Genomic DNA, 26,113 nt, shown 5'->3' with positions numbered 1-26,113 from the left:
TAATGTGCTGTTCTGTAAGGAACATTAATCAAATCTAAGCTCAAAATCATGTTATTTCATCAAAATTTATGCTACATTTTTTATTTAAAAGTACTCCAAAAATTAACAGCTTGCTCTACCCAAATTCTGTAAAAAGAAAAAAAAAATACTAAGAAAAAAATGATGTGCTTCTGAGTGTAACTGGGAAGTCGGTAATGACTGAACTGAGACTAACAGTCACATGACACAAAATCAGGGACTTATCAGTTAAACTGCAGCTGTGTTTACACAGAGCATGTAGCAGAGAATTAAAAAAGGAAGTACTAAAATATCTACAGTATGTAGAGTCAAGGTTTTTGAGTTCTCTTTACATTCAGACATGGTTGTTTTGTTTCTATAGATGTACAGGGTTTTATGCTACAGTAAAAAAGGACCCACAGTGAGTGAAAATGAGAAACACCCAGAAACCGGTTGGGATTCAGTGGCTAAATCATGAAATCTTTTTCAAACAGAAGATTCCATTTGTCTTTCCCTCCATTGTTCATTTGTCATTCCTGTACTCTGACATATATAGGAGTTGCATTTAAAAAAAAAAAAAACAAGATGCCATTTATTGTCTTCCCTTCCTCTTCTTTGCTGCAGCCTCATATGGATATCAAATTCAGCTCACCACCAGATGCAGTGGGAGCAGGAAACACTGATGCTACACTGCACCATTCACTCCCCACACAGGTGAACACAAAGACAGAGATAGGAGAGAAAGCACAATGGCACTTAAAGAGTAAGAAAGGAAATTAAATTATTTGTGGAAGAGGTTCAATAATCTCAATCTACTTGATCCTGTAACAAATAAAACATCTGTAAGTCATTATAGAGTCATTTCCGCTGACTGCAAGGAATAATCGTGTAGCTTTGTAAAGCTGATACAACGTGCCAAGACCTGCTCCAGAAACACTTCACAAAATCAGCAGTTTATAGACAGAACACCACCTAATTAGCCAATTAAAATGAACACAGAGATGATGACCCAAATCTTTCAACAGCTGCTCCCATCTCTGTCACCTGGCCAAGAAGCATATTACGTGAATACTGACGAATCACAGTGGCGCCCAGTCGTGACATCACATTACAAAGGCCAAACTGGTGCCATCAACACCTGACACTAGGGTCCACACAGACCTCACTGCTAAACAAATACAGTTTTCATTTTCTTTATGCACACTACTCAGCATGGAGCATGCACACAATGCAGTTCGGCAAGCCTGAAACTACACTAGAGAAGAGTTTGTTTCACTGATCACCAGCATGCATGTAGAGCAATTACTCCTCCTTGTGCAGATTCATTTCATCATTTAAATAAAAATAGTAAAACTAAAAAGTACTAGTTTCATAAATGACCAACAGATGTCCAATCATGTACAAGAGAGGACTGAATTCAAAGAACACTAAAGACACAGTGAAAACAAAAATACATTTTAAGTCCTGCATTTTAATTGTACATTTCCCTCTGTGTTCCATCAAAAATACAGACGAGTGACTAATTAAAGAAAAACTCAACATGAAGTATCTCAGTAAGGTGTCGGGTCATTGCTTGTTAAAACTGTACTAGAGAGATGAACATTATTTTTCAATGAGATATTCCCTCATTTGATGCTTTGATGATGATGATGGCGATGGAGAGCGCTGTCCAACACATCTGTCTAAAATGTCACCTAGGTGTTCAATTAAGTTGGTCTCTAAGACCATAACATATTATCCACGTCATTTATATCAAACCATTCAGGTGTGTTCTATGGATGCGAGCATCGACATAAAAAGACCATCCCCATCAGGGTAGAAATGTTTCTTCAGAGGATACAGGTGATCACTCTGAACAACTTTGTATCAAGGTCAAGTGGACCCAAACCCTGACAACTAAATTCCTCCTACACCATGACAGAGACACTGGATCCAATCTATAGGAGTCAAAGGTTCAGGTTTTCACTTCAGTTTGTCACTCATCTTTATATATACATGCATGTAGCTGACTTTCCTCTTTGTGCAATTGTGTTTCCAACTGTTTTATTAATGTAGAAAACCTGAGCATATCTGCTTCCAGTCTTTATGCTAAGCTAAGCTAAGCTAACCATCTACTGGTTTTAGCTTCAGATTAACCCTGCAGTTTCCACCTGTTTCCAGTCTTTATGCTAAGCTAAGCTAACCAGCTGCTTCTCATATTTAGCCTATGGACATCTCTGGGTAAAGTAAACCACCACCAGAACCAGCTTTAAATCTACAGAACAAGACTTTCATTCGCTTCTGACTAGGAATTGACACCTGAGTGTACATATTCAGCATTTTCTTTCTGACTTCTATCCAGCTAAAAACTGCATTTTTAACCATTTAAAGTTTGTGTAGTGTAACGTGACACGAGCTTTCTTCTGTAAAAATGGGTAAGTATGGGTGAGGATGTTCTAATTGTTTTTTATCATCTGTGGTTTGATTGGAACTCTTTTAATTACATCACCTCCTGTCCTGTGATGGTTAGAATTGGTGTCATCCATTGTTTAACTCACCCAACTCCTAAAATTTAAAATACAGTAGTTGATGAAAACACTAAAAAAAAGGAATTTTCTTTTACCAGTCTTCTGGAAATTGAGAAATCTGCACTACTCAAACTAGAGATCCAATCAAATCCCATCTATCTGTTAAAATCCCTCTCACACCCCACAGTCACCTGCTCAACTTCACTTCAATTTAAGGATGATAAAGACGCTGTAACTGTTGTTCCACTGTGACTTTAAATATGCAGACAGCATTGCACCTTCGGGCAGACATGCAAAATAGGAAACGTGTTTACAGTTTGAAATGGAGCATGGAGCAGAGCTGTAACAGGCATACATAAGAGGACAAAAGACGAATGCACAGGCAGGACACCAGGAAAAGACAGGAAAGCAATGAACGACAGTAGATGCAAAGCTGAGCTGGCATTTGCAACATCCCACTTGCCCCTGCATCAGCAGAAAGGGGCTAAAGTGAGAAAGAGGAGGCAACAAGAAGTGTGAGGGGCTACAGAGGCTGACCGTGGAGAGATTCTGGGAGCTCCTGACTAGACATCAGCCAGGTCTTGAGGAGGTGGAGGTGGTAGGGACAGTGGTGCAGGTCATGGGCCATGGCAACATCCACAGCCAGAGGGGCAAACCCCAGCAGGACCGGCTCAGCGGGCAGCCCCCCCAGCAGCTGGACTACATGGAGCTCTGAGGGCTCTGAAGGATGAAAGGCAGAGCAGGGAGAAAAGAGGAGAAAGAAAAAGTCGAGTGGAGCCGAAAGAGGAACAGGAGGAGTGACTTGACCTGAGCCCCAGAGCTAAAGAGCAGTGTGGCTTTAGGGTGTCTAAATAGAGAAATATTTTATACCCACACATTCAAGTTTCTCTGACTCCATTTAATCAATACAGGCCCTGAGTTTTAAGTCATGACTGAAGCAGACTAATGAACGCTGAGCACAGCACTGTGCACAAACAACAGATTCAATCCTGCCTTTTCATTTTCCAGTTCAAACAACAGATAACCTTAGGTCAAACAAACACAGCAGTTGGCAAGACCAGTCAATAACATCACAAGTTGAAAGGAAACACCAGAGACAGAGATCTACCTCACACAACATGAACCAGAGTCGTTCAATCATCAATAATACTTCTCAAACACAACATCAGTGACTCCCCACACCTTACAGGGCTGGTTTTTAATAAACCGTGTGCAGGGGGATAAAAATGCACTGTGAGCAGTCGCTCAGGTGGAGAATGTGTATTTTCATTGTGTACCATCAGAGCCTGACTTTCTGAGAGGACTCAATTACCAACTATGCAACTTGCGCAACTGTCTCAGAGCCCAAAAGCTCACTAAGGGGGTTCAAAGGTTTATTGTGTGGCAGTTGTTTCATGGTGATTCACTGCTCATTTGTTAAACTCTCTGACGACAAAATCTGCGTGTTTGAAAGACATGTTGCCTTCATACCCTTTTTTTGACAAAATGAGCCAGACACTTTCCAAGTACTAGTAACACCTGTGGACAATGTTAGAAACATTGATTTGATGATTTTTTGCAAAATAAAATACATGGGTCTTCAATAACAGAAATATTTACACATCCAGCATTCACTATACAGCACAATTATTCATCTGAAGTTGTGTTTCTGGACACCTGATAAACATAAGTTTATTTCCCCCTCTTACTCCCTCTTACTGATCAAAGCCAAAAAGGATTGAATGAGCTCATCCTCCCATCTGATACTATTTAACTAACCATGAAGTAATCACAAATTTGGGGCTGCTGCTCAAACACTGCAATGAACAAACAGATGATAAAATTACATGGCATCTAGATTACTTTCTCTGCACAATACTATCTAAACCCAGTAACCAGGTTACGAATCAGAAAAGAGTATTGGTGTGATTGCTCTTTTCTCCACTGAGCATCATAACTGATAATTCACTGGTGCAAGGAAGGGTCATTTTCTCAGTGAGCACAGTAGATTTCTTCGAGCCCGGGCAGTATAATCAGTTGATTCCGAATGAATAAAAATAACATTGAAAAACATTTTCTTTCAGGCTGCAGAGAAGTCAACCAAATGTCTGTGTTTCACTCCAGAATAATGCATATATTTTGTGACAATAGGTTGATTTTTGACTTAGTCTAGTAGAAAATACAGAACAGAAAATGCTCTGTATTTAAAAAAGGCACCAGCAGCTAAATACCCTATTAACAATTCCCAGTGAGTTTTACTCCCACAGCCAGACAGACAGTTTGCGTGTGTGATTTATACTACAGTAATAAATCTTATAAAATTCAAACACCAAAGCATGTAAGGGCAACATCATATATTACTAGCAATAAAAATACAAAAACGAGCAAAGCACCGATCACTGTGTTTTGCAATGGTATGTCCAAACACTTGTCAACATCATATCAGACTGCAAAACTACACCAAGTCTGCCTGACGTTCTGAATCAACACAATCAGATGATCCCAGCGCTCAGACGACATGTGATTTCTGTGAAAGTGTAGCCAGCACTGATCCAACTGCCAGAATCTGACGAGCTGTTTCTGAGCAATTGGGATAAAATCTTTAACACTATTCAGTCACATCCAAATAAACTAACAGGACACATACTCAGTTGTGGTCTATGCAGTAGCTCTTAAAACCCTGGAACTCAAAATCAACTCATTGGGTTTAAAAAAAACATAATTTATCAGAGCAAGAAACTGTACAAACAGAAAAAAATTTCCTGAACTGTCCTTTACGTCAGCAGGTTTGACAAGCAGTCCCGTTGGAAAAAAATCCAAATCTAAGCTTAAAATCAGGATATTGATTCAAAAATCACTTCATTCTACATGTGTCTTTTAAAAATTGACCCCCCAAAAAAATTAGCTTTGATTCTGTAAAAAAAAAAAAGTTGCACTCCTTTGTTATCAAGTGGGATTTTAATTAAAAAAAACAAAACAAACAGTAACAAGATTCCTTTAAATATAGAAGTGCCAAAAATGATTATTGTAATAAATTATTTATCTGCCACGTATTTATTTGGTAAATCAATGAATCATTTGGTCATTACAATGTCAGAAAATGGTGTTATGGAGATATTCTGTTTACAAAGATGGAAAACACAGAACAGCAGAAAAATTTCACCTCAGAGAAACGGCAATTTTGCTTGAAAGTTTTTGCATTAAAATTAGTGAAATGACTGAAAAACTCGTCATTTTATTTTTGCTGATCTATTGACTAATTAAAATGATAGACATTTCAGCTCTATTCAATTATCTCAGAAAATACAAGAGTTGCTTATAAAACCACAAAGCAAACTAAATAGAAGTGATCCAAGAAAGTGTGAACTTCTGAATTAAGGCTCTAAGATTTCAGAAAGATTTCTTTTGGCTTGCACTGATGAATAAATCCAAAAGTACAATACATTGACTTCATCACTTATTTGGCCTTTTAATAGGTGCAGAAGTTCAGTATGTTGAAAGCTGCATGTGAGCCACAGCCCAACAGATGAAACAGAACCTCTCACAACATAGTCCATGTTTGTCTGAACTTATGTGGAGTTCCCTTTTTATATGTTGAAATCCAGCTCACGTGCAGGCTAAAGAGCAACTAAACACCCTTGAAAACCTCATCTTTGCTGATCTCTCCGGGTTTAACGTCACTCCTTATGTCAGTGACGAAGCAGGGAGTAGTCCGTACACCGGGACATGACTTGACAATTGTGATAACACCAGTCATCAGTGAGGATGTAGTCAAAGGTGAAACACTAGAACCAGAAAAGGCAGCAAAACACTGCATTGCAGGCTAATTTTAAGTTAATCTTTAAACTCCATAATCCAAATTATGAAATCAACAGAATAAATGATTTGAAATTAACAAAAAGTGCAAGTGAGGGTATGTTACGATGTGTGCACAGATTAATTACACGTGGAAATATATCTAAGGAAGGAGATATATTCCACACATACAACCATCCTGTGAAGAAACAGCAGGGTCAGAGAGGTAAATTAAACATGTGCAGGCAGAGCAGGTGGTGTTAGAGGTGAGGGCCGAAAATCAGGTACAATCAACACCGAGGTGTGTGCGGTGAAACAGAAACTCTTGAGGAAAAACTTGGAGCCATTAAATGTAATTAACGCAGCCAAACGTCAAACCTCCAGAAATAGAAAACATAGGAAATGTTTTCCCACAAAAGGGTCATGCAAGATAACAGGAAAACTAGAGGAGCGTCGAAATATACTTGAATAAAAGCAGACATACCATTAGTCGGATGCCTGGCAAACGACACAGAAAATCTCTTTACTGCCGGCATAGAGAACAGCTCTGAGGAGATAAGAAAGGTAACTGGGATTACTGGGACTGCTGGTGCCTGTGTCTGCCTGTTAGCCTGTGAGTTTCTTAACATGAGAGAAAAAAGAGAAGAGGAAGAACAGAATAAGAGAGTTGGCCTGTCGATTCATCAATGTTTGCCTGCCAACTGTCATGCCTGATAATAAGAGTCATCTCTGAATAAGTCAAACAGGGAAAAAGTGGAAGGAAAGGCCATGGAGTTGATGGAGTAAATGATAGCTGAATAGTAATCATGCAGGAAGTGTGATGCTGAGTCTTGATCTCACCAACAAGAAACATTCTGTGAATTCAACCTCTCTTTGCTGCCTTTTGTCAGACTGCTTTGTGTATCTTTTCACCTTTAAAGGAAAAAAACACAGGATTGCACCTATTTGGTGAAAATTAGAGAAGAAGACTGATGCCACTCTTATCTTGGTGGTGCATTAAATATGAAGGGAAAAACAGCGGGCGATTAGCTAAAAACTCAGCACAGAGAGTGGAAATGGGAAAACCGCTTTTTGGGTTCAGTGCAAAACTGAAGATGTGTTTCTGCTGGCTGGGAAAATAACGAGCTGAAGGATGAGCGGCGTAAGCTGAAGACCTATCAGAGTTATCTGAGGGTTCATCACATGAGCAATCGCTTTTTCTTATACGTAATTGTGATACACTGTTAATACAAGAATACTGATTAGATAAGGTTTAAAGCTGGGGTAGGCAGTACTTTTTTGGGCATCAATCAGCAAAAATTTCTAAATAACCTTTCAGCATAATGTCATAAATGTGGCAGTTTCTATTGGCTTTCTGAAAAAAGTCGGCGCGTGCACACATCCCTTCACATGAAAAAAAAACTCCTTCACTGAATGAAAATCATAGAAAAGTTGCTATTCCAACATTGGAAACGCCTGCCTTCACTGAACAGTAATACCCCAGAAAGGAAGACAGGTTTAACAAAAAGAGAACCAAAGAATAAATACAATATAGCATGCATCTACACTGCTAAATAACACTTTGCCAATGTGTATTGCGAGTTTTTTGTTTCACTGGACAGGTAACCTGCTAACTTCAGTTACCTGGAACATCTAAACACGTTTAAAGGGTTAGTTAGGTTGTGTAGGTTTATTTACCATGCAAGCTAGTGATAAGTGACTATGTTGAATGACAGTAATAGCTGAAATTAAAACCTTGTGCCACCGTGTGTGTCAGCAGAAACAATGCAGGCTTGTCCAAGGTCCAAAACCTTGTGGGGATAAAAACAACAAGCCTACACAGCTGTCTTGTATGAAGAAAATACTGCTTTCATAAAATAAATAAAGCTCAATTACATCAAGTTGAAAATCCATTTAAAAGAGCACATTTATTACTTGTCATGTGGTGTTTAAGAAGTGGTACCTGATAGACAGTGAAGTGTGGGAACCACCTCTCTAATGCTGACTTACCACCAACACTGCAGGGCAGCTTCAGGTCTGAACTGTTCACCTTTCCAGCAGCACAAGAGTGATTTGTTGCCCTGATACAGTTATCTCTCTTTAACTGAACAGCACTGATGCCAGTCCAAATGTTTACCTGTCTCTCAGACAGCAGCACACAACATAATATAAGAGAACTGAGAAGGGAAAGCATCTGTTTGATGCTAGAGGTGTGTAGCCTTGCAGTCAGAGTGACACCCAGTGGATAAACTGAACAGCTCAGTTTCCTGTTTAAACCTTGCAGTGGGGTAAATCTCTGCAGTTCTCGTACTGTTCAGATACTTATGCACATACAGAACTGAACTTTAGAACCTGAACCATCATATTTAGCGCTGGAAAGTACCAGACAAATTTTGTCCAACTATGAGATTTATATAGAATCCAGATAAATGGTGTAACTAAACCTGCTGTAAGGACCTCTGGTGGTGTTGAAAACAGCTCGCTTAAACTCAGAATTAGCAGCATGAGGCTGTGTAGAACCCAGGGTGTGGAAGGAAAATTAGATTATTTTAAGGTGGATTATTGAGTCTTGAAAAAAACATCTGTTCCAAATAACAGGCTGAGTTTCTTAATATAAGGATTACCGTAAATTGTGATTAATAATATAAAAAAAGGAAAAAAGCCCAGCTTCTGGCTTCCAGGCACAAAAACTACTTTACTGTGGATTATGAAATTCCATGAGAGGATATAGTTCAAACTGCACCACAACATGCACAGAGAGAGAACACTGCAGCACATTTGAACCCAAGCAGGCAGCGGTGTGATCAGTGAGTGGTCATGCTGATGTAGAAGAATATTGATTGTTGATAACTGCAGAACATCACCCATTCCAGTGTAAGCCAGCATGCTCAGCATTTGCTACACAGCCAATCACTCTGCTGTCAAATCAGTGCCCTCGTGGTGCACACGGTGAAGAAAATCACTCCAGAAATGTGATGCAACATATTGAAACTCCTGGTTTGTTTTAGGAAAGAGCTGAAAAAGAAAGGAGGTGTAATTCAACAAAAAACTAAAACTGACAGTAGTGAATTTCCCCAAATGTCAAATAATGTGAAGCTTCAGGAGCAAAAAGTAGAAAAATAAAGAAAAGGTTTGGAGAGTTTTTTTCAGAACGGAAAGAGATGAAAAGACCTGCCCCATGGGAGAGGACAGACAATGTGGTGAACATACCAAACATGCCACTCTGGCACGGCAGACTGCCGGGGGACAGAGGTGGTTTTCGGTGGTGGTGGTGGTGCGTGCGGACGTAGTCCCGCAGGTTGGGGGCGCTACAGGACACCCCGAGGGCAGAGGCACTGAAGAGGCCAGAGCAGAGCGAGCCTGTGTGAGGGGGAGCCGGGGGAAGTGCAGGGTGGAGGGGTGGGTGGAGTGGAAGTGTGAAGGGTGAGTATTTTTTATTACACACCATGCTGTTATTACTTCTAACAAACTGTTGTTATGGTCAGTTTTTGGCACCAGTGTTGCACAAAATGTGCACCTGTGTGAAAATCCTCCAGCTGCAGTTTGGGTGATTTTTAGCATTCTCTGTTGGGAACAATATCTAATTTAAAACAAAATTTATGATCAAAGTCTCAAGACAATTTCTAGACAATGTAACCTCCGACCTTAAACATCCAACAGAGGGTTTAAAAGGCATGTTATCATTTTAAAAAATCTCCAAAATTACACCATTTATCAGAACTGAAAAACGGTAATAACAGCAAGAATCATCGGATTTTCAACTTTCCGTAGGTCTGTGAAGTGAAATTTACCCATATCCAAGTCTAAAATTGTGATATTTAATCATTATCACTTTATCTCTTTGTTCTCTCATTTTAAAATTTACCAACAATAAACCGTATGCTTCAAAAAGTGTCTATAAAAATAAAATAAATAAATAAATCTACACTCCTCAGTGCAACTGTAGAGCCAGGACTGACTCTGCTGCCATCAAAAGTCAAATAAGAAAAATGTTGTGACTTTTCAGTCAAACTACAGGCTGTATTTTCACAGATATAGGAGGCAAGAATGAAAACAGATGAAAAGCGCAAGAAGTAAAATATCTATATTAAATAGTATTGCCTTTTTTTTTTTCAACAAAAAAACTGTACATGTTTATTGCAGATTTTTACATTTTTTTGGAAAATAAACAAAATTCAACCTCCATTTTTTTAGTTCTTATGATTTATGGCATTTTAACACTGCTGCATTGAATCTGCTTTTAGCAATGGTTGTGTTCTGTAAAAAAAGGCTTGGGGCATTAAAGGGGTTAATAACAAGGCTGACATTTATTCCCGGAAAGGCTGACATGCAAGTTACATCTGTCAGACCTCTGTGTGTGTGTGTATGTGTGTCTGTGTAGGTGTGTGTGTGTCTGTGTGTGTGCGCATATGTAAACAAAGATAAAAATGCTAGTGCACACAGAACATGTGTGCTTTGTATGTAAAAAAGCACCAGAGGCGCAACAAACAGGCCAACTGTAGAAATGGGATTGTTTCAGTCCTCTGGAGCTACAGTGACTGATAAGAATACAAAACAGTCAATATTTCTATGATAACTTTCATTCTAACATTTTAAATCAATATTTTGTGAGTTTGCAGACCACAGAGGTGCGAGATTTCATCTGTGAAATTCCAAAGAAAACAAACATTTTGAAGGTGCCAGTGTTGAGTCAGCGTCTCATTCCTTTGTTCTATAAACAGGATAAAAGGTATGAAAACCAGCTTGCTGACAGAGGTTGTAACCGACACCTGCTGCTCTGGGCTGTGACCTGTCTGTGCAGGGTGTTGCTGGTGCTGCCGATGAACAGGGATCAGTCAACGGACGCACACTTACTACACATAACAAACTGACAGGCTCCACTCAGAGAGGCTTTACATGGAGATGCTTTGATGTCATGTGAACGCAACCAACTGCTGCTTTCAGACTTGTGATAATTAAGCACTGAGTGACATGATGATCAGAGCATTTATGCTGAAGCACATGGTCACATTTTTACTCACCGTGGGTCATTTTTCACATTGAAGTCCTGCACCTCTGTGGAAGCAGAACCATCACAGCTAGAACTAGTGAGAACTTAAAAGTGTTTTATTGTGGGAAGTAGGCCACAGTTAAAATGCCATAAATAATTTTTTAAAAAGCTGAATTTCTTTGATTATTTGCTCTATGAAGAATATAATCAACTTGGACAACATATTTCCAAGTGACCACAGGAGTTGCCAATACAGGTAAAATGATATGGACTCTCCAGACTATACATATCTTATGACTCACATTTTTTATTTCAAATTGATTTTATACTTTTCTCCTATAACCTGGTGTGTAAACACAATCTGCAGTTCAGCTGGAAGGTCCTTGAATTAAACCCACTTACCAACAGTTTACCAGCTGCGTTGAGAAGCACAGAATTTTTAGTTTTTTTCACAGAATCTGGATGCTGTAAATGCCATACTTGTGGCTAATCGTTAATAAAATAAATAGATTTTGATAAAATATGACAAATTTATGCTTGGACATAAATTTCCCAGTGGAACAACATGATGAGTAGTTCAAACCCTGATAGAAATACGGAAATCTGCTGATTCGGACTCTGATAAATGGTGAAATTTGGGCAATTTTTTAAAAGATAGCACGCCTTTCAAATCTGTAGGTGGGTTTTTGGGTTTAGATGGTTAACTGTATCTTTTTCGTGGACTTGTTATTGGCTTCCTTTTATTCCATTAAAGTCGAATTATGCCAGGTCTTATCTATGGCACAAAGTGCAAAGCCATCAAATACAACTAGACTTCTTTCAGGAGGATGATGCTGTAGCAACGTAGCACTGCAAATGCACAAACATAACCTTCAGCAGGGTTAAATATATTTAATCACTGACATTTAAAATAATGAAAGAATTAGATTTTTTTTAAATAAAACTGAAGTTATATCGCTTATTATCTAGTGACATCAAGCAGTTTAATGGAAGACAGGTATAAGTGTTACAAAGATGACTTCTTCCAGGTAAACACTGTTTGCACAAAGTGACTCCACTCTGTGTTCTCACATTCAAGGTTTTATCCACACGTCTTGATTTAGACGGCAGCCTTTCATGCTTGTGAGTGTCACCGTGTTAGCAGGTTGTTGGAGGTTACACGCCCTTGGGAACTGTACACACACTAAAACAAGAGTCCTTCAAGGATTTCTTCCTTTGGGTAGCAGATAAATCACACTGACAGACCCTGAGTGGTACTTAAAACCCAAACAGACCTGGATGTAGCTGATTCAAAATATTTTAACTTTTGTTTTTTTTTGTTTTAAGATCATGAAGAACTATGGCAACATCTAACTTTATTTTAAAGGTTCACTTAAAATTTAGTCAGACTGTGGTGCACCAGACCATACAGCTATTGATAAATACATAAGGATCTCGCTATAATTATATTTATACTTCTGTAGCAATAGTGTGTTTAAATGATGTACAATATTTTTTTTTAATGAAAAGATTAATTTTACAATGACATCTACAGCAATTAAAAGACTATGATCAAAAAACTTTTTTTTTGTAAACATGTTCAGCTGAGCTCAAGGGCTGTCTGAGGAGTGTACTACAAAACAGGTTCAACATACCAGACACTCTATTATGAAGATGTTTGTATCCAGCTATACATTTTACATCTAACATGGAACTGGTACCTATTATGTCGCCAGGTCATTTCTTCATTATTATTTGTTTTACTAATTTAATATTATTTACTTTACAAGTTAAAGCAATTGAGTGCAATGATTCAGTTTGATTAATTTCGTTAATGATAGTGGAGGCCGGGGAAATAAGAAACAGACGCACCTACAGTATGTTCCCTATGTTGTCACTTTATCACCTAGAGGGAACATCAGTACGTCTCTGAACGACATGTGACACCAGAGATCCCGCAGTTGACTGTGAACGCAGCTCTTCCCTGCTGACCTCTTGCCTACATAGTTTGGAGTCTGATCCTGTTTGGGTGCTGCTAAGCTAAGCTGGGCTGAAAGCTATGTGAGCATCAGAAGCAGGAGGGGTGGTGATGGAAAGGAAAGAGGAAAAGAAAACCACGCAGAAAGAAACGAGGGACGGACTGAAAGAGATATGGAAAGGTGGGGGGGGGTCAGGAAGCAGTCACAGCCAGGGCTTATGAGGAGGAGGATAGAGATGACAGCTGGAGATAAATGTGCTGTGAGGTCAGAGTATCAGTTGCTGCACACACAAACAAACAAACAAACACGCACACACACACAGAAAGCACACTCTCTCCCACACACACACACACACACACCAAAAATGAGATGCGTACCTAGGCCACTGGTTGGTTTGATCTCAGGAGACTGGCGCGAACATGACTGGAAAAGTCGATGGGATGTGCAGCCTTTGGAGGAATGGGTGGGAGAGGTTTCAGAGAGGACCTGAGTGAAGCCATGGAGACCAGGGGTTAAGATTGAAACGGTTACTCTGACAAATCAGGAACCTGATGTCTCCCATTCACTTAAAATTAAATTACACTTGTGATGTTTAAAAAAAAAAAGCTAAGAAAAAGTACATCAGTTTAACTTAAGTGACACTAGTAAAGCAATAATCTGTAATAAAGAAAGAAAAAAATCCTGCCACATTTTATCATTATCATTATTACATGCTGCCTGCTGCTGAGACAGAGTCTGTACCTCCATGGAGCCCGTCTTGCGATTGCGGATCATGGGGGATCTTCGCTGAATGTTGATTGGCTCTGAGACAGGAAGTGCCTGGTCTGGCTGGTCCTGGGAAAGGTCCTCCAGACTGCCCTGATTGGGCTTTTTGTCCTGATTCTGATTGGTCAGAGAGGATGAAGCAACATTAATTCATTCAAATTTTTGCATTTTGACTATTTTTGTGCATTTTAAAGACTCTGTAACGTAATTTTTTCTACAGGTACAAGAACCTCTGCAATATCAGTGTTTTCTATTCATGAAAGAATCTGTGCACTATCAATGTTTTTCTACATACAGAATAATCTATACTGCATGGACAGTACTTATGTGGTTTTCTTGTTTTTTTTTTTGTCCTCTACTGATGTTCCCACATTTTTGCATTATCCTTTTTGCTGCTATAGCACTGCAAATTTCCATACTGTGATTCAAAAAGGATTATTTTTAAACTTGACCTTAACGTGTAATACAACAACAAATATAGTTATAGATTAGCAAACTATCATCCATTCTACATTTTAATGCAAGAACTTTATGTATTCTTTTGCATTCTAAAATTTACACAAGAAGAAGTTCACGTGTGAAATTTCCACAAGGTATTGTCAAAGGAATGTGTATTCACATGAACAGATACCACCACAACATAATAGCCGGCAGAACATAAAAATTTTATCACAGTATATATGTATATGTCATCAGTAAGAATACACTAACTTTTTAAAATAACTGGTCAGCTGGAGACTTAGTGTAACTTCCCATGAGAAGGAATAGAATCCAGTTTATTGAACACCTTTGAATTTTGTGCAGGTTGTTGTTGGCAATTCAAAATGAACAGTCTGTCAGCTTGGTTGGAGATAAGTTGGTAGAAAGGCAGCTACATCTGCAACTAAACAAGGCAGACTAACTGAATCATCTAAGTCCAGATATAGTTCTGCAACTTCATGCATGTTCTGATGTAAAAAACTTTTGTAATGGAGCAACTGAATCATAAAGTTACATTAAGTTAATTGAATTAATTGAGGAACGTCTCTATATTAGTGAATATATACAGTTACACAGTTTTAGAACAACCAGCATCACAAACAGTGCAGAACCCTGAACATCACAAACTAACGTGTTCACAGACCTCTGAGGAGGCTGGTCGGAAGCCAAAGCCAAGAGGTACGTTCTCTTCATCTTCACATCCTTTGACCCCTGGACTGAAGTGAAGCTCCACGTGGAAACGCTCCTCTGAGGAGGGGTCCTGCTCACCGTAAACATAGAAATAATAATGGGAGGACACACAACGAAAGTTGGAAATGAAGCTGTAACAATGCAGTTGACTTTCTTTTAAATGACTCTTTAACCTTCTGAACCCCAAGCAGTATCTGGGCATTTTCTGCCCTTGTCGCATTGGCAACATAACACACTGAGAATGCCATAAATCACAATATACACTCATCGGCTACTTTATTAGGTACAACTGTTCAATTGCCTGTTAATATAACTACTGTTAGTAGTTAGTAGTAGTAGTTAGTATAACTACTTACATTTTAAATCTGCTTCCATACTTGTGCCATATCTGATCTGAACACAGCCTGCAGTCCTGAATCTTTGTCACCAGTGGCTTCACAATTGTGCCGATAAAAGCACTGATTTTTTTGTTTTTTACAGAATCAGCTTCTCTTCTTTTTTTTTTTTTTTAAATAAAACATTTAGAACAAATTGATTTTGATGAAATAGCACAGTATTAACTATAGATTTGACGGAACGGTCGCCACAGATAAGCAGTTCATGGACACCAGAAAATTCTGATTCTGATGACGATTTCTGCTTTCACAATTTCTTTCTATGATAAATGATGTAATTTTGTAGGTTTTTTTTTTGAGATAACATATCTCTCAAACCAGCTAGAAGATTTTGGAGTTCAGAGGATTAGTGTAACCATTAAGGTTACATTTATCTTTTGCTGCTGCACAGTGATGCAGCACTCAGCAGGCTGACCTTATTGTTGTCTTCATACAACATGATGACTATCTGCGTCATGTAGTTGAGTTCAGTCACAGCACTCAGATAGTCCATCGCCTGTTTCCACTGCTGGTCCTTCTCCTCCTGATGGAAGCAGGGCAAAGAAAAAACATGAATACAACACAAACACAGTGATAAAAGCATGCAGGAAACAGTATGGATGTGTACACATTCCTACAAGCAAAAAGTGAACATCAATCTAGTCTCATTTAGTTAGGCCAGTTCACAAGCTTAACAGTAATACAAAACAATATATAAGTAATTACTAAAGCTAGTGGATATGGCTGAATATTAATATAACAACAGTAATATATTTGATGTAATATACTGTTTATATGAACAATACTATAAAGGCATTGCACATTACATGCAATAAAGAATAAAGACAAACTAATTTGTAATATAAAACTATCTTTGATTATCATCAACCTACATTCATTACTGCTGTAAACATTGTATAAGTTATGCATGTTGTGTAAAGACAAACGATCCCAGATACATTTGTTATTTTAACCCTCCTAACCTACACACCAGTCTAACCTTGGCCCATTATCCACCAGCATAAAGCTTGTTGCCAGAAAGCTAGGCATTTTAATTGTCCCAGATCTCAGTTTTGCTCCCCATATCAAAAAACTTATCCCGAACAATCAGAACAATCTCCAAGATTAAGTCGAGGCTCTCAGATCTAGACCTGGAAAAACTTGTACATGCACTCATCTTTTCCCATCTTGATTATTGTAACTCCCTCCTTTCTGGCATTCCAGTAAAGCTCCTCCCTAGCCTCCAACTTGTCCAAAACGCAGCAGCTAGGTTTTTTACCGGTTTTAAAAGGGGACATCACATCACACCTGTCCTGGCTTCCCTCCACTGGCTCCCTGTTTGCTTTAGAATTGATTTTAAGATTTTACTGATCATTTTTAAAGGTCACCAGGATCTCACTCCAAGCTACATTTATGATCTGTTGATGCCTTATGAGCCTTTACTTTTAGCTTTAATTAGTTTTAGTGTTCTATTATATATTGTCTTGTTTATTTTATATATTCTCTCTTGCTTTATTTTAATTTTAGCTGTCCAATTCTTTGGGTCATCTTTAATTCTTTTTTTTTTTATTTTTAATTTCTAACTTTTAACCTTCAATCTTATTTTTATCTTTAAACTGCCTAGTTCCCTTGTCTGATGTGCGTGCTAATCTAGCTTATTATTGATTTAACTTATTATCATTTTTACTATTTATTTAATTGACTGATCTGCCTTGTCTCCTTATCTCTTGCTTGATTGTCTTTATGTTTGCATGTTTTGACTGTCCAAACACTTTGTGAACAGTGTTCTTAAGGATGCTGTTGTTGGTCTTGTCAAAAGAAATAATTAACTTTTAAAAATCATCAGTAGATTTCATTCAAAAGTATATTGTTTAAGTTACACTCAGGCTGATTCTTTATAGAATTACCAAACTGACATCATCTTCAAAAAGTGTTTACACTCTGAAAAGTGTACTATTTAGTGTTTGCATTAGTGCAAGTAAATTAGTACCCCCCGACAGATCTGCCTATCCATTCTAGCAAATCACCATCAGACAATGCACAAAGACAACCAGCACGTACATCCAGCAGTCCTCCGTAACGGAAGATGCTGAGCAGGGAGTGAACATGGCTCTCGCTTGTGAAGTAGAGGCGTGTGCGGACATGACGACCAGGAGACATCACGCCCCGAGAATACCTGAACACCAGGGAACATTACATGGCATAAACACACACTGTATATACTGTACACTGTATATACTGTACACTGCATGTGTGTAGCCAATATACATGCAAATATGTGTGTGGCAGTCTCTCACAAAGGGTGCAGCTTGTTGACGGCCTCGTCCTCATGGGTTCTCTGCAGGTCCAGCTGGATTTTCTTCAGCAGAGGAACACAGTAAGCCTGAGCGATGTCTAGTTTCTCTGCTTTGCTGATGCCATACTCCTGATGTGGTAGAACTGAGAGTCAGTTACACAGTTTCATCCACTTTTAATTACTTGTTAATTTCACTGAGATATGCAGGCTTATTTCAGAATAAGATGGGAGAGAAGACAGAGATTCAGAACCACAGACTGAACAGAAATTACACAGATATCAGTTACATATTCATGCATAGAAGGCTTAATATGAAAATTCATGTCTTTTCTGTGACTTTCCAAAATGACAGGGTAAAACTTCCTTTCACCTGACAGTGTTTCACTACTTACGCTATTGGTGCAACACTTAAACCTTGCCACATTTTTGGATCAATACATTGTTGATTCAATGCTCAAAAGCAAAAATGGGAGATTCACCAACTATATTTTTTGCAGCGGTTGTGAAAGTCAGGTCTGATTGTAATACAAATTATCTACAAAAAGCTCCAAAAGATGTCTTTACAAAATTTAACACCAATTTTCCCTGTTAGGAATACACATTTTTACAATAGATTCAGTATTAATGCACCTAGAACTATGACTATAAGGGCCAGAAGCAGTGATTAGTGACATTGTTCTGCTTTAACCTGAGGTATGACTATGTCAGCCAGGGCTCGGGACAGTCTGAACAGCTCCAGTGTGTCCTCCAGGCTAAGCGAGGCGTTGTGCTGTGAGTCGTATTTGATGCAGTCGTAGATGTCTGGGATCTTGCTGATGTCGTAGCGTCCGTTCTTCATGCGGAAGTCTCTCTCCAGCTTGGACCAGCGCTGCAGCATCAGCTCCAGTGTCTCACTGTGGTAAAGCTGCAAGTCTGTGGAAAAGCACAGGATGACCAATCTTATCATCTTCACCTTAGTCTAAACACACAGTTAATTGTCTCCTACAGTGACACATTTGAACTTCTTCTGTCTCATTCATGCTGACAAAAGCCTGCAGACTAAAACAAAGATTACATCTTTAAACCAATTGTAGCTGATTTTTTTCTTCTGTACCCTTAAACCTGTATGTAGTCACTGCAGCTTCACACTACCTGAGGACTTGGGGTCTTCCAGTCTCTTCCTGATCTGTGAAGTGAGGCTCTGGATGAGTGCATACACCTTGTCACAGGTTTTGACCGGATTCTCTATGACGTCCATTGAGTTCACCAGCGATGGACTGCCTGTTGGGGCCAACTGGGACACCATGGATACAGAACAAAGGGAAACGGATAACATTTTCTCTACAAAATCATGTCCAAGACTGAAGTCAGTAAGGATTTAGATTTATGAGTACTTTTTGCATAACAATGTTTTCACATTCTTTGATAAGCTAAATCTTTTCTGGAATGAACACTTAAACATGTCCAACTGTTTAAACTGAACTTGTGGGGATTAACTTATAAAAAAGAAATTGCGTCACTCAACTTCTCATATTATGTAATGTAAACTTTCTTTTCATGATTCTGTGTTGGACAAATACCTTCAGATAGTCATCCTGTGAAAACTCCTGGTCCTTCTGCATGATCTCATGCAGCCTGGCCTTCACCTTCTGTTGGCAGTCGGTCAGAGAGTCACTGTCGCTGTCCAGCAGTCCGTTCATGTTGGCACTCTTGACCATCTGAACCAGGATGGGGGTGAGCTCCCCTTCTAGAGCCAGCAGACCCTGCAGAGAACCCATGCAAATTAAAAATAAGCTATCATGTGAAATGTTGGGAGAAAAAATGGAAAGAAGAATGTTTTCTTTAGAAAATTTATTCTTTTGTAAAATGAAGGGGATGTTGAACATTTAAGAATATTCATTTTGCTTTTTGTGGATCTCCTGATTTTGAAAAACCAAAAGTCTTGGGTGTGGCTTGAGCATGGTTTCCCAGTAATTTTGTGCTTAATTTTAATGCTTATAGTGGCATTCTTGAAGATCTTCATTTTCTTCTCTTTAGTAAGCAGCAATTGCAGCTGTGTTTCTGAAGCTCATTTTTCAGAGATCCAGGCAGTCATGGGCTGAATTGCCATCATGTTATATTATTTGGCAACAGAAAGTCTTAACAGACATCAAATAAAATGGAAACCTCTGAGAGTACCACTTTAACTTTCTGAGCCCCAAATACACCTGTGGTTTCAAAGGGCATGTCTTATAGAATATTTACAAAAACAAAAAAAAAAAAGAGTTGGCCAAAAATACAACATTTAAATAAAATTGTCATATATAACACTCATACACAGAGTTGTGTTTCAGGGGCTTCATCAATGACCTGAGGAAGACGTCAAGTGCTAACGTAAAAAAAATGTTCACACAAAGTTTAGTGTTTCAGGTAGGAAACGGAGTTTCAGAGGTACCTTGGCAAAAGCAGCTGCTGTCATCTGCACCCTGCCTTCGTCAGATGCGTAGATCTTCAGGTCGTGACGGTAAGTGCTGTGCAGACGCAGGAGGCCACAGCCAGGAAAACCAGCATAGTCACCTGAAAGATTGTACACAGAGTGGAGCAAAACAGTTAACTGGCTTGGTCACAGCACTGAGATACACTGTACAATAATGTTTATGTAGCGGATGAGCCGGTAAGGTAGTTGCAAGAGAAGAGAAAAAAAAATGATGTGCTGATTACACCCAAGAGTACCAAAGATTTCCATTAAACATATTCAACACAGCACCTGTGCAGGTGCAACATCACTTTCAGTTCAAATGCAGGGCCTTCAAGATGTTTTGTAAGATTTGGACAGGGTTCAGTTGAATGAGAATTCAAATCGTGTGGTTTAAGCTGTGAATAAAATGAAGTGAAAGTGAAGTGAATAGATGTTGAGTAAACCCCAAAAATTACTGACGACAGCTCCCTTGCAGATGAGATGAAATATTTTAGATTACCTGTTCGGAGAGAGACAATAAAAGTCTTTTAACATGCGCAATATTCACCAATTAATGTATTGTAGGTGGTGGATGCATACTAACGCTATAAATCAAATCACACTGATGCCTCATGCATTTCTCTTTAGTCAACAGCCAATAAGCCTCGTGTTAACCTAATGATACATTGTGTTATCATGCCGTATTTGACAAGCGGACAGGTTGGGGACTTACTTTTCTCTGTTCTAAACACTAACCAAGGCCACAATAGACTGGCTTATATCAAACAAACAACATCTCAGGAACTCATGAAAAAAAAGCCTTGTGATTAGTGTGAGATGGCCCGCATTAGCGGAGAATACTATACTGCAGTCACTTGAGCTGCCTGTAGATGTATGACCAAAACAATGTTTGCTGTGGTGGATCACCTCTGGAACATTTCAACAGCGACACAAACAATCCACAGCAATCTTAGTATAGGACAAACAGGACTAGTCGCCAGGTGAATTAACCAAAATCATGATGAGATGAGGAGAGATCAGAGCACGTTAGTGGACGCAGCAACAAACGCGCAGAATGAGAGAGGAGTGGCAGAGCGGTGATATCCAGGAAACCCTTCTCTTACCAAAGTCAATAGGGGACTCACAGCCAAGGGACTGGCGATTACCGGCTAGTAGTTTACACAGAGCAACAACAGGTAAGAAGAGAAGAGCAGAGTTAATTGACAAAACTTGTGGTGGAGAAAAAGGTATGAAAACAGTAGGTGGAATGGGAAAATCACCTTCTTTTCACAAAAAAGAAGCAGCAAAGGGACAAGTTGCATCTAATCACTGCATACACTTTCAGTTCTTCACGCTGCGCAGTTTGGGGTGTGTTTTGCATACACTGTGACACAACCCATTCAGAAGGAAAGCCTTAATAAGTGAATGACACCAAGGTGTTGCTCATTTAAAGGCTCTGCAGGAGATCAAGTGGAAAGAAACATGTCATCGGGTTTGTCTTCTTAGTCACTGTATTTCACTCTGGTTAAGAGCATCGGGGAGGAAGCTGCTGTGTGCAGTCTTTTGAAACATTAAACAGTAACGGCACACCAAATTTTAAATGGAGATTAAATAAAATTGCATCTCTGTCTCAGGCACTGTGAGCAAACATGGTTATGGTTAGGTGTGCTCAGCTGTACTCAAATCCACACCCAACTGCTGCACAAAAGTTCAATGTAAAGTGCTGCACAGGCTGTTCAAAACATGTAGGAGCTGCTGGAAGGCAGTGTGAGCAGTGTTTTCAGGCTGGGTACAGTTAATCTCTTGTAAATATCACAACTGATAACAAATAAATACTGCAAAAATTAGTTGTTGCAACAAGCTTTGTTCAAAATTTAAACCTATACTCACTGGTCACTTTACTGGATAAACATGTCTGCAGCAGTACAGCTGTGCTCTTAACTTTTCCTGCACAGCCTGTAATGTCCAAGCCTTTAAAGGTGTGCCAAGTCAATTATACATTCGCTATAAGGGTGAAAGTTAGGGAAGTATGCGAGTTATTTAAAATATATTTCTAATAATGTGGGTAAAATACTAGGAAAAAACCCAACATGATGCTATCCAGTTCAACAGATTTACAAACTAAGCAATAATAATAAGCAGGGATAAATGAATTCCAGTGTGTCTATAAAAGCTGAACATTTCTACCTTTGCAAAGGAAAATTTTGTGGCTGAGATAATGTCCTGGATTGCACAAGAGTATGAAGATATACCTAATAAAGTGGCCATTGCTTTTAATTTCTGTTTATGTCCTTCGATTCCTACTTCTTCTATTACTGCAAATGTCTATTACAGCTGCCACTCTGCATGTTGGTTCAATTGCTGACTTTAAGAAGCAGAAACCTTTTGCATCAGAATGTTGAAATCACTGCTGACAATACAATCTAAACTCAAGGTCCACTTTCCCCTTCATTGTGATATTGACCACACAGTGTTCATCAGCATGTGGACTCATTATGGAACTGCTAATGTTCAAACTCTATTCTGAGCATTATTAGGGCCTTGGGTTAAGAGTCTTATTCCAAATGCAACGAATGGCAAACAAATGGCGAACGAATGGGATGCAGTGGCTGATGGAAGTCTGAATATCTGGTTAGTCAACCATAAAGTGACTAAAACTATCCCCACCTCGACTTTCTTTGAGGTGCTGTATGTCAGCTTTGCAATGTTGCCAGAGAATAATTTAGTGTTTTCAGAAACTAAAAACCATGTCTGGAAATAAATATTTACGTGAAAACAAAGGCACATATGGTAAGACGGTCTGGACTGTGTGACTTGAATTTGTCCCCTTGAATGTAAAGAGGAAAAAAACCTGTAATAAAGTTTGAGCATTTGTGAACGCATAAGAATTTTAATGAGTGACCTTCACACAGAAAAAACAGAACAGACCGTTTGATTAATTAACTTGAGGAAACCTGAAAATATATTATAATTATAAATAGTTAATGTGAAAAGAAGTATTTTTTTCCCACTAGAAAGGTGTTTTATCCAAAGCACAAAAAACCCCAAACAAACAAGAAAGTAGTAGGATCCTGTAAGTACATATACTGGGTGGAGTGTGTGTCCGGTCGATACCTTGACCTCCAGGGTACATGCAACGAAAGGCCCTGCCCAGCTCCTCAGCCTGAACCCGGCCTGCAGGTGTCAGTTCCCCGCCCCACTTCAACACCAGCAGCAAAGACGGCCCGTCCTTCTTAGAATCTGGAAAAACAGCAGCAAAATGTACCTTCAGAATGTAACCAGTTTGGTATTTCACTTCTTTAAAAGCTACAATATTTTTAGGTTGATGTGAAGAGTATTTCCTAATGAAAAATTCAAAACAAATACATTAGAAAGACAATAATGAAAATACAGGCCCCAAAGCAGAAACTCAACAAACAAGAGCACACCAGTGACCACTGACACACAAGTTGCAACTTCATTAACATGTTTATAAAATGCAATATAATCTCAATATTTGGACCTATGTGTCTATCGATCCATATGGAATTGTCAGAGGATCTGAACAAAACTTCATTCTGAAACTTCACAAAGATGGAAAAGGATAAAGGAAGATCAGTGACAAACTAAAAATCTGACAAAACACAGTTGCAGCAGTAATCATCCATTCATCTGTCTTCTGCTTATTTGGGGTCAAGTTGCCATGGTAGCAGGAATAATCCACCATTTCTTACATCCCTCTCCCTAAAATTGTTCGGGTCAGACGTGTCCAGCATGTTTATACTTGGTCAGGACTACCACAGTAAATGCAGAGTCCTGACTGAAGCACGGAGGTGGAGGTGTGATGATATGGGGTGCATGAGTGCAAAGTTGTTGGAGATGACATTTACAGAAGGCACCTTGAATGTCCATGGACATACCACAATACTGATAAGATGACTCCCAGTCTGCAGAAGCTTAGAAGAGGAGAAATATTCCAGCATGATAACAATTCAAACCAGACTGCCAAAATCCCACAAGAAATTCTAAAGAAGTAAAAAGACAACCGAACACCTTTGGGATATTTTAAAGAGAGAGGTAAATCGACACAACCCTTTCAGCAAAGAACTAAAAAAATAGTATCTTAAAAATGGCAGAACATCTCTCCTGATGCAACACTGGTATTCTCTATGCTGGGAAGACTGAATTTCTGTAATGAAAAGTGTACTGTCGTTTGTTGCGCTGAGTTTCTACTGTGGAGCCTGTGAAAATGTCCCCAGAACATCTTTAAAGAAATTCTGCTTCTTCAGTGACAGCAGATTTATTAATATAAAGTTGTGCATTTCTTTCTTAAGTTTCATTCTGCTACTTTCTATTTCATATGCACAGGATGGCCCAGCAGCATTTTCTACCATTTTCCTGACAGTATCTTGACCTGTAGGTATGGAATTGGAGCCCCTTTCTGTGATTATTAAATATAAATTAAAAAGACTCTTTTTTCTTACCGAAGGTTCTTGACTAGTTCTGCTTCCCTAATTATGCACCTTCCATTTTTTTTGAAATCTTTAATTGTTTGAAGTTATTTTTATATGAATTAAAAGATGCAGTCATCGTTAATTTTGCAGCAAAATGTGTGTCATTTTTAAAAACCCTAACCCTAACCTTTTACATGTAATTCATCTTTGTGATCCAGTACACACACCTTACAATATACAAAGTGTGTGTTTGTTTGTACCTTCTTCTTCACTGGAAGCTTTAGGCTGGCCATTACGCAAGTAGGTCAGCTGGACTTTCCTGTTGATACCTGAGAAATGACCATACCTGGTGGACACACACACACACACGCACACGCACACGCACACACCCACACACACACACACACCCACCCACACCCACCCACACACACACACACACACACACACACACACACAACCACCAAAGTTTGATATGCACACAGAAAGACAAATAGAATTTTTCCCATCTTCAAGAGTTTGGTTTAAATGTTAACACCAAACACACACCTGACCCCCATTCCATGTTTATTACAACACAAGCTTAAAAGAAGAACAAGGCAATGATTTATGTCAATCTTACACACTGGTCATACACACAACTAAGTACCAGTATTAGCAGTTGGTTTAATGATAATTCAGTCACTCAGCAGGTACTAATGAGTTTAACATTACTGACTTGTAGCTCCTGTAGAGTTGTGCATATGGTTTTAGTGTGTAACTGTGTGCGTGTGTGTATGTGAGCATAAGAGAGAAAGATAAAGCAAACACAAACACATATCAGGCGCTTCCACTTGTCCAGCTGTATTAAGAATTTGGCACATCCTGCAGACTAATGACAGCATAGTGTTCTCTAACAGTCAGGCAGCTGAGCAGACCCATCAAAAAGCCATGTGATGATGGACCCTGAACCCGGATAAATAACTGTGGCAGAGAGCCAGAGAAGCTGAGCCGGTGAGAAAAGCCCACACATAAAATCAAACAGGCAGGGCTTACTGGATTATTGGATTATTTCAGTCTAAAATGGTCTAAAGAGAATGAAGGAGGACACAAGTAAAAGCAGTCAGAAAGCCTCGGAGCTGTAGATGCTTACAGAACTGTGTTCCAGAGACATCAGAGTTTTGTGCCAACTTATTAAAGAGAATCAATGTTGTTAAGATGCGCATGGAGATCATACAGTGGGGTGATCACAAAAGTATTTCTTAAAGTTTTGACACAAAAATATCAGGACATTATTGACAGTAATGAACTATTCATAGGGGTTGAGCTCATGTAAAATGAGGCATGTGTACCGTCAGCTGGGTCGTTACTGCGGAGTATGAGCTAGCAATAAAGTGACAAACTAAACATGTTTCACTGAAGTGGATATTTAGCTTTTACTCACTGGCTCTCACTTTTGTAAATCCAACCTCTTTAAT

General features: G+C 39.0%; 1 protein-coding gene across 14 annotated transcripts in view; it reads right to left on the bottom strand.

Moving 5' to 3' along the window:
- Positions 1 to 26,113, bottom strand: part of ppip5k1b (diphosphoinositol pentakisphosphate kinase 1b) — a 64,485-nt gene that overhangs the window by 12,279 nt on the left and 26,093 nt on the right. For 3 of the 14 annotated variants that reach the window (XM_035949257.2, XM_035949258.2, XM_035949259.2), the window contains 16 exons: positions 24,920 to 25,005; positions 23,341 to 23,466; positions 21,351 to 21,395; positions 20,224 to 20,345; positions 19,370 to 19,552; positions 18,942 to 19,083; positions 18,499 to 18,722; positions 17,812 to 17,939; positions 17,576 to 17,690; positions 15,951 to 16,058; positions 15,094 to 15,210; positions 13,947 to 14,087; positions 13,583 to 13,691; positions 9,468 to 9,617; positions 6,763 to 6,825; positions 3,042 to 3,224 (listed from right to left, as the gene is read on the bottom strand). In XM_035949257.2, the coding sequence (XP_035805150.2) occupies positions 3,042 to 3,224; positions 6,763 to 6,825; positions 9,468 to 9,617; positions 13,583 to 13,691; positions 13,947 to 14,087; positions 15,094 to 15,210; positions 15,951 to 16,058; positions 17,576 to 17,690; positions 17,812 to 17,939; positions 18,499 to 18,722; positions 18,942 to 19,083; positions 19,370 to 19,552; positions 20,224 to 20,345; positions 21,351 to 21,395; positions 23,341 to 23,466; positions 24,920 to 25,005 (2,042 nt within the window). The remainder of the gene's footprint in view (positions 1 to 3,041; positions 3,225 to 6,762; positions 6,826 to 9,467; positions 9,618 to 13,582; positions 13,692 to 13,946; positions 14,088 to 15,093; positions 15,211 to 15,950; positions 16,059 to 17,575; positions 17,691 to 17,811; positions 17,940 to 18,498; positions 18,723 to 18,941; positions 19,084 to 19,369; positions 19,553 to 20,223; positions 20,346 to 21,350; positions 21,396 to 23,340; positions 23,467 to 24,919; positions 25,006 to 26,113) is intronic. The other 11 variants (XM_035949260.2, XM_035949261.2, XM_023272615.3 and 8 more) reach the window with 9 other exon arrangements.

Source organism: Amphiprion ocellaris, chromosome 3 (genome assembly GCF_022539595.1).
Source record: "Amphiprion ocellaris isolate individual 3 ecotype Okinawa chromosome 3, ASM2253959v1, whole genome shotgun sequence".
NCBI classification, from domain to species: Eukaryota; Metazoa; Chordata; class Actinopteri; family Pomacentridae; genus Amphiprion; species Amphiprion ocellaris.
This window is presented reverse-complemented; position numbering and strand designations above follow the sequence as displayed.